This window comes from Girardinichthys multiradiatus, chromosome 23 (assembly GCF_021462225.1).
Source record: "Girardinichthys multiradiatus isolate DD_20200921_A chromosome 23, DD_fGirMul_XY1, whole genome shotgun sequence".
Taxonomy (NCBI): domain Eukaryota; kingdom Metazoa; phylum Chordata; class Actinopteri; order Cyprinodontiformes; family Goodeidae; genus Girardinichthys; species Girardinichthys multiradiatus.
In genome coordinates, this window is record NC_061815.1 from 44,659,568 (window position 1) to 44,679,889 (window position 20,322).

The 20,322-nt window shown below is 39.2% G+C and overlaps 1 protein-coding gene across 3 annotated transcripts in view; it reads right to left on the reverse strand.

The window, feature by feature from the left end:
* Positions 1–1,369: 1,369 nt before the first annotated feature.
* spata5 (spermatogenesis associated 5) overlaps positions 1,370–20,322 on the reverse strand; it is a 180,137-nt gene continuing 161,184 nt past the window's right edge. For all 3 annotated transcript variants that reach the window (XM_047352892.1, XM_047352891.1, XM_047352890.1), the window contains one exon: positions 1,370–1,691. In XM_047352892.1, the coding sequence (XP_047208848.1) occupies positions 1,512–1,691 (180 nt within the window). In that variant the 3' untranslated portion in view covers positions 1,370–1,511. The remainder of the gene's footprint in view (positions 1,692–20,322) is intronic.

Below are 20,322 nucleotides of genomic sequence, written 5' to 3' on the forward strand. Positions count from 1 at the left end.
GTTTTCCTCCCCGTGGATTCTGAGCTGCAGCTCCACAAAGCAAAGTTTAGGAAGCAGAGAAGTTGTTTAATTAAATACACAGTAATAGTCTGACCATGATCTCGGTATGGCGCCATAGTTACAATGGTTTTACTTTAAATTTAATGGTTTACTGCTTTTTAGCGATTTATGTAGGTTTTTAAAACCACACAAAAAGACACTCGGTTCATAATATCCGAATAAAAGTTTTTTGATACAAGCATCTGGTGGAAAATGTGTCTGAAATAAATTTAATACATTTAGAAAGTAAACTAAATATTTTCTTAAATGGACCGGGGGAAAAAAATGTGCCTTGGAAAGATATTTTTACCCGTTAATCCTTCTCACATTTTTCCATGTTAATAACAAACTTCAGTGTATTTTATTTGGATTTTATGTGACAAACTAATGCAAAGTGGTGCATTAGGGGGTGGAAAGAAAGCGATACAAAAATATATTTGACAAATAAAAGGAGTGGCATGCATTTGTGTTCTGGTCCCCGATGACAAAACTTTGGAAAGCAGTCTTTTGCACCAATAACAGATACCTTTAATCATTTTTATAGTTTATTTAATTTACTTGTAATAATCCATGTGAAGCACCTATCTGTGAAAAGTCATATAAAGTTTACTTACTTATGGTGGTGTGTGTCTCCAGCAGCTTTGCACATCTAGAGACTGAAAGTTTGTAAATTCTTCTTTGCAAACAGCTCAAACTCAGAGTGAACGAAGAGCATCTGTGAACATCAGTTTTCAAGCCTTGTATTTAGGTCTGGACTTTGACTGGGCCATTCAAACACATATTTATCCTTTGATCTAAACCATTGCAGTTTTGGTTGTATGTTTAGTATGTTTAGATGAACCTCTAGCCCCAGTCTGTAAGCGCTTGCAGCCTCCTGACGGGTTTTCTTCCAGGATTATCCTGTATCCATCCAACTTCCCCTCAACTCAACCCTGATCCTGTCCCTGCCGAAGAAAAGCATGATGCTGCCATCATCATGTTTCACTGTGGGATGGTGTTTTCAGGCTGATTGCAGTTAGTTGCTGTGGATTTTATTTAGAGATATAAAAGTAAAGGAGAATACAAAGGCATACTACACCTTTTAAATTATTATTTGAAAATTATCGAAAACAATGCATAATTTTCCCCATAACTCAACTGTTATGAACTACATTGTCTACTAGACAAAATCCCAAAAAAAACACTTTTACAAGGCACTGTAATGTAGCATACAGAGTTGAATTATGGATATATTTTCCTTATCAAACATGTCACTGACGCATAATATTTTCAGCTACAGAATAACACAAAAATGTGGGGTACATTTCTCAAAAACAGATTTCAGCCTCCATGATAGTCACAAAATGTCCAAAGTTTTATTTTGAAGCACAAATAATAACAATTTTGTATATACATTTGGATCAAAATTCAATATGTAATATGCCTTGTAAAATCTGTGCTACTACAGTATTAATGAGCCCAGAGTGGTGTCGTCAGAAGGAGCAGAGGCCACTGTGTTGCTGCTGATAGCTGGTGTATGACTGGATGAGCGAGTCGGGGATTCGGGGCTTCACTGTGTTCAGTGCACTTTCAAAGTGTCTGGCCTCGATGTGCTCGGCTTTGATGTCCTCCTGCAGGGCCAGGAGGGCGGCCTCTCTGCATACTGCTGTTATCTGGGACAGGAAACAGACACAGACATTCAGCTGTCAGGCTGAGCGCACAACTTCACCGTGTCATGTGAGCAGCTACAGTCCAATCGACTTCAACGACACGCTGCTGAGCAGACAGAACAAGGCATGAAGCTACAAAGAGACGAGGACCAAATAAAAACCTGTGCAATGCCAGTTACATTTGCTCTTACAATTTTTTTAGAAAATGATTTCATTTTAGTCCTTTATTTAATTCAAATCAACATAAACAATGTTCATTATATTTATTCTTTTTGTGCGGATGGTTGTAGATCATCAGATGTAAAGATGGGATGTAAAAAGGGTTTCATTTGCATGCTAATAAAGAATGAAACAAATGTTTTTGTCATCTTCATACAACCCAGATTTGTACAAAATACAATAACCTTCCGAGGACACATAATTGGTAAATAGAGTCCACTTGTGTGTGATGTAATCGCAGTATAAATGCAGCTGTTCTGTGAAGGCCTCAGAGGTTAAAGAACATCAGTGAACAAACAGCATCAAGAAGACCAGAGAACACACCAGACACGTCCTTGTCTGCCTAAGTTTAAAGTAGGGCTAGGTTTTAAAACAACAGAGCTCTGTTCAATCAATCATCTGAAAATAGAAAAAGTATGTCACATCAGGACACCTAACAAGACACGACAGTCCACCTAAACTGACAGACCCAGCAAGGAGAACATTAATCAAAGATGCAGCCAAGAGGTTCGTAATACTTCTGGAGGAGCTGCTGAGATCCACAGCTCAGGTATGGCAATCTGATGTCAGGACTACTCCTACTACTAGTTATGCACTCTGCAAATCTGACCTTTATGGAAGAGTGGCAAGAAGAAAGTCTTTGTTGAAAGAAAGCCAGAAGCATTCCCATTTGCAGTTTGCCACAAGCTATTTAGGGGATACAGCAAACACGTGGAAGAAGGTGCTCTGATCAGATGAGAACACAAGTGAATCTTTTAGCCTCTATGCAAAACACTATGTGGAGGTAAGCTAACTGCACATCAGTCTAACTACACCATCCCCACAGTGAAACGTGGTGGTGGCAGTATCATGAGCAGGGACAGGGAAGCCGGTAAGAGTTGAGGGTTTGGATCAGCGGTGTCAAAATTTGCTAAGCAGGCTATTATTGTAATGCAGAAAGTATTTGCAGGCTTTAGAATGCCGAAACTTATTCCATTGCAATTTTTCCCACTTTAACATGCTACCTAAGGATTGTCTAATTATTTTAGAAAACAGATCTATAATTCATGTTAGACACGAAAATATAAAAAGAGTATTATAATTTTGCATTATTAAAAGAAAGGCAAATAATTTCAGAAAGTTTAGGGTCAGTTGTTATAGACTACGGTCAGCATCATGAATAGAATATTTCTTACTGTTTCTTCAAAAACACTTGCAGCAACTTATAAACTGCCCGCGCCGGTCAGGGTTGTACTATTGTTAAATTGCATTCAGGGGACGCACAAATGGGCCCCAGGCCCCTCTTTGGGCACCCCTGGTTCAAAGCACACTCATGAGTTAGACTAGACTCAACATAAATCTAACTGATAATCTGTGGAAAAAAGTTAAACATTGATGTTCCATCCAAACTGACTGAACATGAGCTTTTTCTGAAGAATCATGGACAAAAATATCAGTGTGTAGATGTGCAAAAACAGCAAGACTCGCAGCAATACATTTAGTGAAAGGTGTTTTTATTAAGTATCAACTCAGGGGGGCTGAGTACACATGTATAGCGCACCTTTCCGATTTTTTGATAAGTAAATAAACATGAAAATAATATTTTTTATTCAGCTTTACAATTATGCACAACTTTAGGCCAGTTTACGACATAAAATTTCAATATAATACATAAAGAGGCAATGTTGTAACATCTCGTTGCAGCTTGGTATCCTAAATGTTAGGCAGATATGCAACAGTGAGCTGGGTGTAAAAGTCTCTTAATGCAGAAATGTGAAGTTAAATAAATCTAAGTGCAAATTTCTATATTTTCTTTTCAGTTTACACAGAACAAAGCCTGTTGTTGACAGAACAAAGTTATTTTACCACAAAATGATCCCTGAGTATAAGCATCAGCAACGCCAGCATCCCAAACAGACCAAGAGTATGAACATGTTGGAGACAGGAAAAAACATGGCAGAGGCTGTCAATTGTTAAAGCATATGATGATCGAGGCGTTCTTCCAAACTCGGGGCAGGAGGAGATGGAGGTCTGAATGCGCTCAAGAATGCTCGCAGCACGTCTCGGGACAGGTGCTTTGCAGATGTCAGGATGTGAGAGGCCTATTTCCCCCTTTCTTCTGCTTCAAGCCAATGAGCTGCACGATTCAGGCAGGGTAAACACGCACGGCCGGGTTAATTTTGTATAAGAGCTTCCCATCATTCAAGTCATTTAGGCCTGTCAGTAATAATGATGCAAAACAATGAGGCTATGCATCCCCACCGCCTGTTTATAAATGCAGAATGGGGACTGAGAGAGATGCCACATGTTGAACAATGTGAGTTCGCAAAGTTTCCAGGCAACATCCACAAACAGGAACAGACAAACACTGCAGCACAATCAAATTGCGATTTCTTATTTATGCTGAAGCTGAGGAGGCGCAAGTGCGCAACTGTAAAATATTATTAGTCTGTTTTTAGCCACACCCTTTAGGTAGGATTATTAAAAAATAATCTGAAATACTCAAACGATGTATGAAAAAACACTCATAAGCCCTCACATTCATCCTGCCTGGGTTCATGAGCTGTTCTGTGAGGGCGATCAACAACTCAGTGTTTCCTGCAGAGTGTTTGCCCATACAGAGCTTAAAAAACATGAAGCCACAAAGGCAAACAGGATGAGCATAAGAGCTGGGTTGTTTGTAGATTTGAAGGCATTCCTGAACTCAGCCAAAGGCCCAGTACTACCTTGATACCCCTATAGATGCCCCATGCTTCTGCAACGGAAAACTGGAGGAAGGGGGAAAACTGCAAATGCACAGAGATGAGGTGTGTGTGTGTGTTTGCGTGTGGTCGGTGGCAAAGATTGCTGACTTTTGGCAGGCCAAATAAATTGCAGAACTCTATTTTAATGTTATTGCAATGCAGACTTTATTTTTCAATCCTGTCATAAATTGTGTCAGCAATCACTTAAATATATGGGGAGGGCTGGGCCGGTGCATTGCGTTGGCGGCTCTCTGGTGATGTGGGCGAGCTCAGAGCTCCTGCCGGTGGCACACAGCCAGTCATAAAGCAAAGCAAACCCAAAAAAAAGTCATCAAGAGCCTCTCAGTTTGAAGGTAAAACCTGCTGACTCATGATGATGATAAAAGTTAAAGGCCAAGACAAAGTTCTAATGAGACAGCAAAAACTGAGTTAACACATTCTACCCCAGTGCCTCTTTCTTTCTACCAATTTACTCAAAACAGAAATACCCATAACAGTTTCACAAAAAATATGGTTTTAATGTTGCTATTTACAGATTATAACACATACATTTGTCTTGACTAGTCTGATGTGGACTGCAAGTATTAACAGGATTTTTACACAATCATGTAAAATTTTCAGACTTTTTCAGATTGCAATTTCCAAATTCCCAACAGATTACTTTATAATATGAAACAAAAGTATAAAATTATTTGAAATATTTACTTATTTAAAAATGTTAATTCGAGATATTTCAACATAGAAGGTACACACACAGGAAGGAAGGAAGGAAGGAAGGATGGATGGATGGATGGATGGATGGATGGATGGATGGATTATCCTGAAGGCATACTGGACCAGCATGGCTACCACAGCATCTTGCAGTAGCATTCTATTCCATCCGGTTTGCTTTTAGTTGGACCATCATTTATTTTTCAACAGGACAATGACCCCAAACACACCTCCAGGCTGTGTAAGGGCTATTTGACCAAGAAGAAGAGTGATGGGGTGCTGCGCCAGATGACCTGGCCTCCACAGTCACCGGACCAGAACCCAATCGAGATGGTTTGGGGTGAGCTGGACCGCAGAGTGAAGGCAAAAGGGCCAACAAGTGCTAAGCATCTCTGGGAACTCCTTCAAAACTGTTGGAAAACCATTTCAGGTGACTACCTCTTGAAGCTCATCAACAGAATGCCAAGAGTGTGTGGAGCAGTAATCAAAGCAAAAGGTGGCTACTTTGAAGAACCTAGAATATAAGACATATTTTCAGTTGTTTCACACTTTTTTGTTCAGTATATAATTCCACATGTGTTAATTTATAGTTTTGATGCCTTCAGTGTGAAGCTACAATATTCATAGTCATGAAAATAAAGAAAACTCTTTGAATGAGAAGGTGTGTCCAAACGTTTGGTCTGTACTGTACTTGTTGCACTGGTAAAGTGTGTGTATTTTTTTTACAGTGAAACTGTGAATCTTAACTTGTCTTACATACAGTTTGTACACCTGTTGACCTTACCCTTTTCAGGTAGAACATCTCCAATATTCAGGATATCTTAGTTTTTGGTAATTACTGGTCTAACTTTTCTTCATCACTAAAATGTATCTCTTTGCATTCTGTTAAAAATATGTTTGTTACATCCACATTCAAACGTTCTTCTTTATTTTCTGCTATGTTCATTTCTTGATGAATGTTTTGTTTTATCCTCTCCGGTTGAGAGTTCAGTTGTCTTAACTTACAACAACTCGACTTGCCATGCAGAGCTGAACATGCTGCCATATATCACTTTATGCCTGCACTATCTTCTTTGCAGCAGTGTGCAGTGAAGCAGCATGGGTGTAGGGTGTAGCTGTGACTTGGGAGAGGACTGTAGTCCAGTGACTAGAAGAGCATAAAGGCTGCTGTTGTATTCAGGGTTCTGGGTTGTGGCTCCCTATTGGGTGGACCAGCAACAGTCTGCAGCCCTGAGCGAAAGTCAGTCCAGTTTCATTTCATAGCTCCATTAAAATGACTTCAGTGTCCAAAATCCTGTTTTCAGGCCAAAGTAGAAGCCATAAATTAGACAATAAAACAAAATGTTTCCAAAAAAACATATTAGGCTGTTTTATGAATTTTATATTTTAAAACTCAAACTAAACAGCTATGAGGTGTTAGGTTTTTCAGACAGAAGCAAACTGTTACTCTTTACTCTTTCATCAAATATAAATATCATATTAGCCAGTTTTGCGTTTATTATTTCAGGAATCACCACAGATTCAATAATATTAAAAAAGGAATATCTGAGGAAGCAGCACCCAATATCATTTTCAAAAACAAATGTTCTGCTCTAAAATTTTCTGGTCAAATTGCTGAACTTTCTGCTCCATTAAGTGGAACCAATATTGGAAGAAACTCCTTCCCTTAATCAGGTTCTGTACTGTGTTATTCTGTTTGCGTTACATGGATTAATGCCTGCTTCAGGCAATAATGTGTTTAAAATTAAATGTTAGGAAAAATATGAAATACATCCAATTACATGAAGATCAATACAACTATAAGTTTGTAAAGGTTTTACAATCTCGTCATGTTTTCAAAACTATATGTTTTAAAATGTAACTTTGCTCAACTTAGGGTCCAAACCTTTGGTCTGTACTGTATGTGTTTATGCACAATAAATCTACTTCTCAATAGCAGAATGTACACGGAAGGATGATACAAACACACTGTACATATCTACAGTCACAGTAAAAAGAAAGTACACCCTCTTTCTGTTCTCGAATACCAGTTGCTAAATTTATCAAAAATCCTCCACCACACAAATGATTCCACATTATCTTTTAAACAAACACAAAGTGGAAAAGCTGGGTTTGAAAAACAAAGTACACCCCATGAATCAACTGTATGATGTTTTTGGTCTCGAACATGGTTATATGGTTTGTAGAAATTTGTTTCTGTGCATATTTAGAACCTACCACAGCATCTCAATCAGGCTGAGGTCTGGGCTTTGACTGGAACATTGCAAGCTCTTGATTCTTCTCTTTTTCAACCATTATGTTACAGATTGGCAGCAGAGGAATTTGTGGTCGATTCAAAACAGGAAGGTACTCAGTACCTGTGGCTGCCTAACAAGCCCAAATCATCACTGCTTTACTACGGTGCTTAACAGTGAGCAGGATATTTTCCCAGAAATATGCTGCCATGCATCAAAAGTTACTGTTCCAGAAACCTCGTGGTTCATTGTAACACAACTAAGTAAACAACAAGTAAACACGAGCTTCTTGGAATTGTACAGATTCTGTAAACACTGCAAACTTTTCAGGTGAATTCAATAGGATGTTTACTCCTGGAAAGTTAGACAGCTGTTTAAAATGTTTATTTGTGATCAACGTTTCTCTCTGTGAATAGATAAGACTCCAGAGCTGGTCACACTGATAAATCTAGTGAATTTGATCAGGAGACCTACATACTTTGGAAGCAGCAGGGGTGCACTTAGTTTTTTATTTTTTTATTTTAGAACCTGCTAAAGAATTGGTCATTTTTTACAATGTCCTGCTATGTAGGACCCTACAAATGAAGCAGGGTGTACTTTCTTTTGCCATGTTTGAAGTCTAAAAAGCATGTTGCTGCTCTCAAAAATTGCTGTTTACATACATAATGCATGTGAACTGCAAATATGTATACTTCCCTGCAATATTTTACCTGCAGCAGCTAAGAAGTAGCCCCAGGCATAGGACAACCTGTCCAGCATGACAAAAATAAATCCTTCTGAAGGTGGAAGGAGAGGGGAAAAAGCTTGTGACTGGTGATGGTGCATGCCAACGTTCTCAGGTCCAATCTGTCTGGAGTACTTTTCGCTTCCTACTTCAACAAAGGTGCTCAGTGAGTGTATCAGACGGCCTTAATGAAAGGCTTGTTAGCCAGGCTGCCGGTTGCAGATCCACTAGACCTGGAGTGTGTGTTTACTATCAATCCACCCTTGTGTCTACGGCGGGCCACATACACTCCCCCCCACCCCACCCGCAGCCCATTTCTCGCGCACACAAACGGCCACATTTATAGGAGCAAGCTCTGACAACTCTGCCTCTGCGCTGCCTCCCACCAAAAGCCTCTCCCTGTCCTCCATCACTCCACAAATCCTGCACACATATCCTACAGTGCACACGCCCTGGCTAACATATGAAGGAGTACATGTTTGCCAACACTGATGCAATCATTTGCATTTGGTTTATTAATCCAAATTACATACATCTAAGAAAAACCTTACGTAACCACACATGCATGCATGCATGGACACAAACACATACCCCCCTACAGCACACGGTGCATACAAATGTCAGTCTGCTTGCAAAGACATGAATTCCTGGGAAGTGTTGTGTAAACACATACATGTGTGCTTAGCAAGAAATTCAAACAGTCATTCAACCCTCAGAAGTTGTAGCTAAAACACAGTTTTAAAATTAACTCCCGAGTTAGAAACAACCTAACAAAAAACACCCCTTAATAAGTCCTTTTAATATTGATGGACTTTGATAAGGTACTAGAAATTATGAATATAATTATTTTTACTACTTTAATCCATTGCATGTTCAAGACAGCACGCTTCACATGAATTCTCCTACAATAACCCATTAGAGTGACATATTACCACTGTCAAGCCTTCGACTAAAATGAATACATACAGAGATCTGTTGCATTCAATTTTCAGAGGAAATTAAATATTACGTAAATCAAACAATGTTTGGGGGACAGGGTCAGGGGGGGGTGGCATAGAGCCCGAAGCCTCAACCAGAAATAAAGCATTTCATCCTCCAAAAAGGCTGAGAGGAAGTGTCAGCAGTGACATGGCTCGGCCAAGAGAAACAAGGCCTGACCACAACTCCATGTGAAACCTATTTAAGATTACAAGGCGCGAGTGAGATTGGAGGTGAAAGAGAGGGAGGTGAGGTTAAGCACGGAGGGAGGAGCGTCATGGGGGCGGGAGAGAACGGAAACATGGCATATGATCATAAATAGCTGAGCCGAGTGCCTGAGCCGTGGATGAACGTGCGCGTGCATGTGCTCCCAGCAGAGGAATTTAGGCTCTGCAGAAAAGTGTGATGATGAAATAAAGACCTTGGGAGCTTTTGTCACCATGTTGAAGCTGTGACAATCTGAGCAGAGGGAAAATATCTGACATTACAACACTAAATTATCTTTTAATAAGAAGGATGGACGTTTTTCTATTTTATTAGGTTAAAACCGTTATATAAAAACATTAAATATCTGACACAACAAAACAATTGTGTGGAAGTTTGAAATTATTTGTAGTTCTTGACCCATAGCATCAAGGTATCAGGTAAATAGAACCAGTCTGACAACATGAAGTAAGCTAAAGGTTTTGAAACACACCAAGTCCTGAGGACATTCATGCAAACATTAGTTTTTTGCAAATTTAAACCTGAAGTATAATTTTAACCTTTTGTGAGTTGTAGAAAAAAAAGTTGTGCACCAAATTTCAGCCATTTCATATTTTTACTCTGGAAATACAACAATTGAAATGAATAATTAAAAGCCAATATTGATAACATAGGCATGTCCGAAATGAGTGGATGTAAACATTTGACCTGCACTGTACTGTGAAATCACTTAAAACAAATAATATCTAATAATATAATAATAATAATTATAAGAGAAACCCTTAATTAAGGATCTGATCTACTCAGTGAGTACCTTGGTTAAAACATGTCTGCTAATGAAAATAGAGTCAGCAACAACTGAAGGAATTTTGGCTGCTCGTTTTGTATTGAGACATTTTAATACAAATAATTTATTACATTTATAATGCACTTTATATTTTAAAAGCTCGAATTGCTACAGGAGGAAGGAGTGAGTAAAAAGAAATAAAACAAGCACCAAAAGCAGCAAAATTAAAGGAACATTTAAACACACTTTTTTAAAAAGATAAGTATTCAGTTCTTGCTTAAAATGGTCAAAAGTCTGTGGCATTCTCAGATGTCTAATCAGAATCCGGGCTGCACTGTAGAAGGAGGTCTTGCAGAGGTGTTTAATGTGTGTTTCAAATGTAAGAGTCAAATCTTACTCTGAGGTTACTGAAGAAAGGGAAATGTTCTGGAAGTTGACTGTACCTGGTTAGAGGAGCCGGCTAGTATGGCTTCTGTTTTGAAGGTGTTTGGTTGGAGGAAATTGGAGTTCATCCATCCTCTTACCTCCTCAAGACAGGTGGTGAGGGTAGAGACTGATGATGGTGAGGATGCAGAGAGCTGTGAGTCTGTTTTAATGTAAAGCTGTGTGTCGACTGTGAAACAATGAAATGAAATCCTGTGTTGAGGGATGATCTGACCAACTACTTATCCTGACAATTTTAAATAAAGAGATAACTGAACGCTTACAGTCCTCAGGATATGTTATGTTATTACTTAGATTTTAGTTATTAAAAATAATACATGGTAAATAAGCAGATTTTTATAGCACTTTCATTCTCTTATTGACGACTTTAAGCTCTTTAGAAGAGGGCAAAGGTCACCCAATCTTAAGCACCTCGCATTCACCAATATTAGGAAGGAGTAAGGAAAACAGTAATCAACTTAGTGTTATGTGCCTTGCACAGGGGGACATCGACGTGTGGCAAGTGCAAGGTAGAATCGTACCCACAGCTTTCCAATTGCAAGCTAACTACTCTGCCCTCTGAGCCAGTCGCCCTTTCCCAGTAGATTGAGAAAACAAAGTAGAAAAAGTGTCATCAATGCTTTTCAGTCAGGTTTTCGAGCACACCACAGCAATGAGACTAAATGTTTTAACTGACATACATCTTAACAGTGATGCATCTAAAGCTTCCATGCTAGCATAAACAAATCTCAGAAATCATTTCCAACAGGAAGACTATGAAGTTGACATACATAATTAAAATCTTAAGGATTTGGCCAACAACAGGATGATACGCTGAGTTTGTCCGTTATTAATGTTTTGAAAAGAATAGTATGAGGAGACGTCATACCCAGATTTTATGTGTAATGTTGATGTCAATGCTGCATTTCCTGTCGCCCTCCTTGTTTTTTGAAGCATAACAGCTTTGTGGGATGCAAGTCTACCCACTTGTGATTTATGAAAGGCCAGTCTTTGCTGGTTTATGATGGATATGTTTTGTGTTGCCCCTAGCTCAGATTATGTACTATTACAACATCTGTTATCTTATGCTTTCTAATACCTACACATAGCTTTATATTTCTGTGACCATATGACGAGAGTCTCTTATAGTCCCTAGTCCCTTATGAGTCTGTATGAATGTTTAGCTTCTATACTCTCATCTCACAAACTTCCTGAGAACCCAAGATGTGTCAAAACTATCGGAACTACATTCTGCCAGTTATACGGTTGTTACCTATGGGCAGATTTGTGTGGTATTACACTCATCTTACCAAAAAACACAGCACAATAATGGAATAACAACTATGATGTAGTTTTAAAAATGCTGGGAAGAGAAACTTCCAGCTGAAAGCTACTCAAGAACGTGTATGTAAGGGGTTCAGGTGTTGTCTCACCAGACCCTCAGGCAGTCTTTGTTTGGGAAGAGCCATGTGGGATCGCACCTGCGCTGAGGCCACACAGTGTTATGATTATGTCTGTGTAGGGGGGGTACACTTGGGGCTTCTTCTTCAGGAGCATATTTGTTCTTGTCCCTTATTCATACAAACGATAAAACACCACATTTTCCTCAGGCTTAAGGAAGGCTAAGATGGCATATTTACCAAACATGCCAACACTGAAACGGTCCGGGTAAGGGTGTGTGTGTGTGTATGTGTGCATGTGTTTAGTAAACTCAATTCAGGTAAGAAACCCAGCTGTGTCATGAAATCATATTAAGACAGATTTTTCCCCTTTTTCTGCCTTGGACATAAAGGCAGAACAAGACAAAGTTACAGTATCAGAACTGGAGCAACAGGCGCTGGACTAAAAATGCAAACTGTTTTTGAGCTATGATAAATAAAACAACAGAAGCTAGCTGGCAGGACTCACTGTGCTCAAGTTCAAACATCTCAACTGATGTTACTAAAAACAGCGAGCAGACAGATGCAGTCTGCATTCAGTAGGTTCCGAATAAAAACCTCACGTCAAGAACTTCCAGTCTCCTGTTTTCTCAAAGCTTTTACCAGCTCACAATAACTTTTAGCAGATACAGTTCTATATAAAAAATATTATATGAAGAAATATTAAAGCCTAAAAAAATGTTTTTCTAGCTCTCCTGCCAGGAGCAGGCATTAATTAATTATATTAGGAGCAGAGGTGATTTTACACCATGTGTATGAGAGGGTAGCTCACAAAACCAAAACAAGAGCAAAATTATTGCAAAGTTGATATGTTAAACTGTCTTTTTATTTTATGTTAGGAATTAGCTTGCTTAGCTTAGCTTAACTGTAAACAGTGATCTCTGTGTGTATTCCCCATAGCGCTAGCTTCCAAAGCGAGCCTTCAAGGGTCAGCGTCCTGCAGTGTTTCAGACGTTACCTTAATTCAACACACCTGAATCAAATTAATGGTTTATTAGCAGGCCTCCACAGAGCCAGTCTACATGCTGAGGAGCTAATTCAGCCTTTTGAATCTGCTGTTTTAAAACAAGGACACCTTCAGGGCACCAGAACGTAAAGCCTGGAGATGAACATCCCTGTCATTTAGAAACTTTAGACCCATACCAAACTCTGAGATTTCTAAAACACCTCCAACATTTCCATATTGGCATGTTCCGAAACAAACAGAGTTTGAAACGCTGCAACACCTCACATTACGCCCGACTATTTGGGAGCCTCAAAAAGCACTTCACCAAATGGGAAAAAAAAATCAAAGTTCAAGTGAGTTCTTTTCTTAGTGCATTTCCTGATTTATGGCGGTCAACATACAGTACAGACCAAACGTTTGGACACACCTTCTTATTCAAAGAGTTTTCTTTATTTTCATGACTATGAATATTGTAGCTTCACACTGAAGGCATCAAAACTATGAATTAACACATGTGGAATAATATACTGAACAAAAAGTGTGAAACAACTGAAAATATGTCTTATATTCTAGGTTCTTCAAAGTAGCCACCTTTTGCTTTGATTACTGCTCCGTACACTCTTGGCATTCTGTTGATGAGCTTCAAGAGGTAGTCACCTGAAATGGTTTTCCAACAGTCTTGAAGGAGTTCCCAGAGATGCTTAGCACTTGTTGGCCCTTTTGCCTTCACTCTGCGGTCCAGCTCACCCCAAACCATCTCGATTGGGTTCAGGTCCGGTGACTGTGGAGGCCAGGTCATCTGGCGCAGCACCCCATCACTCTCCTTCTTGGTCAAATAGCCCTTACACAGCCTGGAGGTCTGTTTGGGGTCATTGTCCTGTTGAAAAATAAATGATGGTCCAACTAAACGCAAACTGGATGGAATAGCATGCCGCTGCAAGATGCTGTGGTAGCCATGCTGGTTCAGTATGCCTTCAATTTTGAATAAATCCCCAACAGTGTCACCAGCAAAGCACCCACACACCATCACACCTCCTCCTCCATGCTTCACGGTGGGAACCAGGCATGTAGAGTCCATCCGTTCACATCTTCTGCGCCGCACAAAGACACGGTGGTTGGAACCAAAGATCTCAAACTTGGACTCATCAGACCAAAACACAGATTTCCACTGGTCTAAAGTCCATTCCTTGTGTTCTTTATCCCAAACAAGTCTCTTCTGCTTGTTGCCTGTCCTCAGCAGTGGTTTCCTAGCAGCTATTTTACCATGAAGGCTTGATTCACACAGTCTCCTCTTAACAGTTGTTCTAGAGATGTGTCTGCTGCTAGAACTCCTTTCCTGGGGCGGTCCTCATGTGAGCCAGTTTCTTTGTAGCGCTTGATGGTTTTTGCGACTGCACTTGGGGACACTTTCCAAGTTTTCCCAATTGTTCGGACTGACTGACCTTCATTTCTTAAAGTAATGATGGCGACTCGTTTTTCTTTACTTAGTTGCTTTTTTCTTGCCATAATACAAATTCTAACAGTCTATTCAATATGACTATCAGCTGTGTACTGTATCCACCTCCTGTACAACATAACTGATGGTCCCAACCCCATTTATAAGGCTTGAAATCCCACTTATTAAACCTGACAGGGCACACCTGTGAAGTGATAACCATTTCAGGTGACTACCTCTTGAAGCTCATCAACAGAATGCCAAGAGTGTGTGGAGCAGTAATCAAATCAAAAGGTGGCTACTTTGAAGAACCTGGAATATAAGACATATTTTCAGTTGTTTCACACTTTTTTGTTCAGTATATAATTCCACATGTGTTAATTCATAGTTTTGATGCTTCAGTGTGAAGCTACAATATTCATAGTCATGAAAATAAAGAAAACTCTTTGAATGAGAAGGTGTGTCCAAACTTTTGGTCTGTACTGTACAACTGCCTTACTTTAATGATGTGTTCTATAGTCTTCCCCCTTTTAAAGAATAATTAAGAGAAATGAGAATCTGTGTCACATCATTTTTATACTGCAGGAAACCAAGAAGTCGTTGATCACTAACTGAAAGACACTTTAATCAAATTCAAAAAAAGTATAAATTACAAAAAAATTTTTCAATACAGATTTGGTGGTATCTTGCAGAGGAGGCCAAGTTAATTTGGCTCTGTTTAAAAGCAATCACAGATAATTGGTTGTTGTTTGCTGAGAGAACAAACACAAAGAATGAATAAACTTGTTAATACAACAGTCAAACAAAAATTATTCTTTTTACAAATTGAACTTGCTAATTCCTTTAAATCCTAAATTTTGATATTAAACATTTTAAATTATCTATGCTGAAACCATTAAATCAAATGTAATAGTATTCTTACTCTCAATAATAAAAAAAAAATTATATCTCAAGCATTTAAGGGAGGCCCTTGATGTTCAGGGCCCTGAGCAGTGGCTTAGTTTGCTTGTGCCTTGGGCTGGTTCTGATGCTGGATTCTCTTTCCAAACCCAGTTGTTAAAGCCTTAGTTAGGGAAATATAATCCTCAATGATTCTATTAAAATGTTTAAAAACATTTAAAGGTCGGATTTTAATCTAAATATAATGAGTTATTTGATCTTTTCCTCCTCCTGCCTTCTTGCTCAGGTTCCTCCTCTCTTTTTTGCCACATTATTATAAACTGCATGTCGGGCACACTTGATGGTTCATATTTCCCAGAAAAAAACACCAATTGGTTCCCCACCATGTACTTACATACAAACCACAGCACAGGCTTTATGTTTTTTAAATGTAAAATTAGGGCTGAATGGAGGCTTCCTCTGATCCATGGCTTTGTTGAGGGCCAAAACAGCCTCAGAGCCAGAAGAACTGTTTTCCTTTTTAAACCTTTATTTAACTCTGTCAACTAAAAAAACACATTCATGCTGTCAGGAGCCAAAGGGCCCGTGGGGTGGAAGTGAACTGAAGGGTTTGAGGAATTCAGGAGAAAGGTGTTAATAGCAGTTTCCTCGCTTCCTTTGTTAAACGCTGAGTGTGTTTTCTTTATCAACAGTGTCTGTCTGAGCCGCTATGTGACTCTGTCAGTGGTCAGCCACAAAGAAAATAAGACACATAAGTCCAGACATTAAAGTGTATTTTGGAGAATTGCTCATCAGACACATTCCACTACAGCTGGCATGTTCATTTGATGGTTATATTATGTTTTCCCCAGCGATCCGGCAGGGATTAGGTGGGCACAGAAAAAGGAGGGATTGTGTTTCTTCCTGCAGTGATGGTGTATATTAATGTTGCACATTCTGTACCGTCACTATTATTTACACAGTGACATGTTTTGTGTTTTTCTTTTCCTTTTTTTTCCTTTTAGGTGCTTGTGTCCTTGGTGATACAAATCTTTGCAGCAACAAATACCGGGTCATAAATCAGACAGACAACAGAAGGAGCCAGAGGAGGAACAGCCACGACCACAACAGGTGTTAAGAGGAAACCATTTGTCTTCTTGTGAGGGTGGTTTTACTTTGCTTGTATGTGTGTGTGTCATTAGTTAAGACTTTATGGTTTTTAATTGTTAGTAAAATGCTTCAGTAAAGCTTGTATGTCTGTTTGAAAGAGACAAATTCAACAGGAAATGAATAAACCAAAACCTCTTTATTCCACTAATATTACTTCTATATGAACCAATGCTGCATCAAATTCAAGTTTATACACAATGTCATAAAGTCCAATCCAAGTCTCTGACATGCAGAAACATTCTCAGATCAGACTTGTTTCATCTAGTTTTCTGGCAACACCAAACTGCTGTTAGTTATGTCATCAAATTATCCTTATACCTATTTTAACACATCATCATTTAACATCTTGTTTTTATTTGAATATTCAATTCTACATGTAAAAAAATGCAAACTGTGAAAGGTTTTACAATCAAGGTAAAATTATTAAGTTATATTATTTACAACTAAAAATATAAATACAAGTATGTATTTATGTTCAATGAAAAGTACCTGAAATAGATTAACACTAACTGATGTTGAATTTCAGAAAGAATCAAAAAGGAAGTGCTTTTATTTTGAAGAACAATAGTTCACTTCTACTTATCCTTGTGCTCAAGTTGTACACTTCTTTACTATAGAGTCTATAGAGTAGCAAGGTATGCGATTGATTACACAAGCAAGAGCTGTAAGTGACACAGTGAGTAAATGATAACTAATTTAGAATTTTTGAATAAACCTAGCAGCTTGTAATGTTATTCTGAAGTATCTTTCTAATGAAGCTTGCTTGACAGTAAGAAAACTTCACAGTTTGGTTGGAGACACATTCCTGTGGTCATTATTATGATGCTACATCAAACATAAACAGATTGTTATGAACGATTGCTAGCCGACGGTCTGCAAACGTCTCTGGTGAATTACTTAAACACACCCTTGAACAGGAGATTATACACATCTCTGTGAGAACTGTGGACTGAGGCACATTACTTTAAGTAGCTGTTTAATGGTAGCGTTACATAAAACAGAAACACCTGGAAGCCACCTTCAATTCCTTTTCCTGCCTCATGCTACTGAGAAGCAAGGTTATCATGATAACTAGTCATTCATATACACTACGGTAACTCAGAGGGGACAAGAATAATAATTTACTTAAATCATCAAAGCTTACTGGCGTACTTTAACCTCTGATTACATCAAACAAAGAATGAGGCATGAGTTCCAGATCTTGAGTGTGAGTTGAGTCTCAAGTTTTCAGAGCTCAAGTCCAAATCCAGTCTTAACTCTCTGATTTTGAAGCTTAACTGTGGCTCAATTCGACATAGCAGACTTGAGTTCTTATGTCTCACAGACAGTCAGATGGGGGTAGATGGTAAATCTATTTATTAGATTTAATATTGAGCATCACAGACTGTTGATGTGATTGATTTAAATGTCCTGCATTAGCACAGACTTGCCCTTCCATGTGTTGGGGTAAAAAAGGGTTAAAATCAGCTGCACCACTGGGTTTGAATGGATGTCAACCAAGCATCTCGAGAACACCTGGGTTTGGACAAAACAGCTCTGGAGAGAAAAGATCTTCTGCAGTTAAAATCATCCATGACTCAGCAAGAAGATGTATTTTCTTCATAAATCTGAATGCAGCTTGAGGGTTTCCTACACTGTTGATGTTGCAACATCGTGAGATGACGTGTAAGAGCGCCCAGGAAGGTCGGTGCTGCCTGCAAGTTGTCACCACCTTCATAATGTCAACTTCAATTTCTATGCTAAACGTAACCACGCAGGGGAATCTGGTTTTTCCTTCCCCTTCCTTTTGTCAACAAGTTGTCAACGTCTGCCAAGAGGTCATTACTGAAGTGTTTTTGCACTCTGCTTCTTAGAGGTCATATGTCAATCAAGTTCCATGGGGGTGTGCTTACGTTTATTACCAAATCACTCTTCTCTGTTTATTTTCATTTTGATAAATGAAAACATAACAGAAAAAACAAATATTTCCCTCATGTTAAAATAGCAAAGGTTTTTACACAGTTTTAATGTCAAAAATCCTTATATTTCCAAACTCAATCTTCCCTGAGATCTGGACTCATTTTTACCCCAATATAAACGTTTACCATGATACCAAAGTTCATTGCCGGCATTCTACGTGGACAGACGATCAGATGATGATCAAAAAATGGACAGGCGGACGGATGGATGGATGGCTGAAATTTGGGATGGATGGATGGATGAATTTTGGGATGGATGATGGATGACTGATGGAAGAATGGATGGATGAATGTTTTTAAACTTTGGTTTTTAGAGTTTAAGAAATCACTAAAAACATAAAAAATAAAAAAAAAGACCGGAACAGACTTCATTTATCTAACAGGAAGCAATAATTGCCCAAGGTCTTTTCATGTTAGGGCTTGAGAAGATGAAGAAGAAGGATAAAGAGCAGGGTAGCATCACACCTTCTTTCAGGAGCAAGTTTAGTCTTTCTGTTTCTTCTACTTCTTCTAACAACACTGTGATTACAGTATCAAATGTTGCTTCTGTTTGGAGGAGTTGACGACAGAGGTGAGGCAGGAGAGCCGGGAGCAGTTTTCTTGCCTGAGTGTGAGTTAAATGTGTTGCTGGCGGATGGGTTAGTTAGGGGGGAAGGTGGAGGTTGGGAAACCAGATGTCACTCCCGGCAGGTAGGAAGACGAGTCATTTTTTTCTTCTTTTAACAACTGCTAGCTCCAAGCAGACAACAAACACGTCCTGCTGAATGACAATCCCAACCCCCAGCTCTTAACTTAGCCTCCCTCATCTCTCTTACAAGTCTGAAATGCCAAGAATGTAATAAAAGCCAAAGCTTCAGGTAGCCAGACTGAGGAGTGAATTGTTCTGAATGCACCTATCTGCACAGACTAAACATCGATCTGGATACCCTTCACATTTATCAGATTACACTGAATGTTAAAGTCAACTCTAAGTTTAAGGCAATAGATCTCAAGCGGAAAAAGGTTGAATGCTCCCCTCAGGTTGGCCGCCAGTCTCTGTCCTAGGGGTTTCAATATCTTGGTGTCCTGTGATGGTTGGATGGAGCTGGAGCTGGACAGATGGATCAGAGCCTTGTCTGCAGAAATTGGGCTGCAGCTCAGGTCTGCTGTGGTAAAGAAAGAGCTCAAAAAAGGGAAAGCTCTTGAATCACTGGCCTCTAAACACCCTGACTCTCAGTGAAGGAATGATTTGCTGGATACAAGAGGTCGGTTTTGTATGGTGGCAGGGCTTTAGTGGCTGACTGAGACACCCTCAGTGGAGGAAAGAGCACTGACGGTATTTGTCAATTCCTGCAATCATTGTCACTTTAGCACAATCACCTTCACTACTTGTTGTACATGTGTTATTTGTTTTGTTTCTTTCTATTATTACAACTTGTTTTGCACATTTACCTTGTTCTTTGATTGCACATTTTCCTAACTATCTGCACCCTACTGGTGTGTTACTAAGAGCTGCTGTAACAAGTGCATTTCTCCATTGTGAGATTAATAAAGTCTATCTATCTTATCTTATGTTTCAGCCCTCACCTATGATCTAGATAGATCATGACAAAGAAAACCCAATTCCAGATGCAAGCATACAAGATGAGCTTTGTTTATAGTGTGGCTGGATTCTGCAGTTCCACCATCCAGGGGAAGGTCAGAAAAAAGCCGCTCCTACGCATCGAAAGGAGTAAGTTGTGGTGGTCGAGTCATCTGAGCTGGATGCATCTCCCTCTGGAGGTACCTAAAACATGAACAGACCTAAAACCCGGTCTATATATCC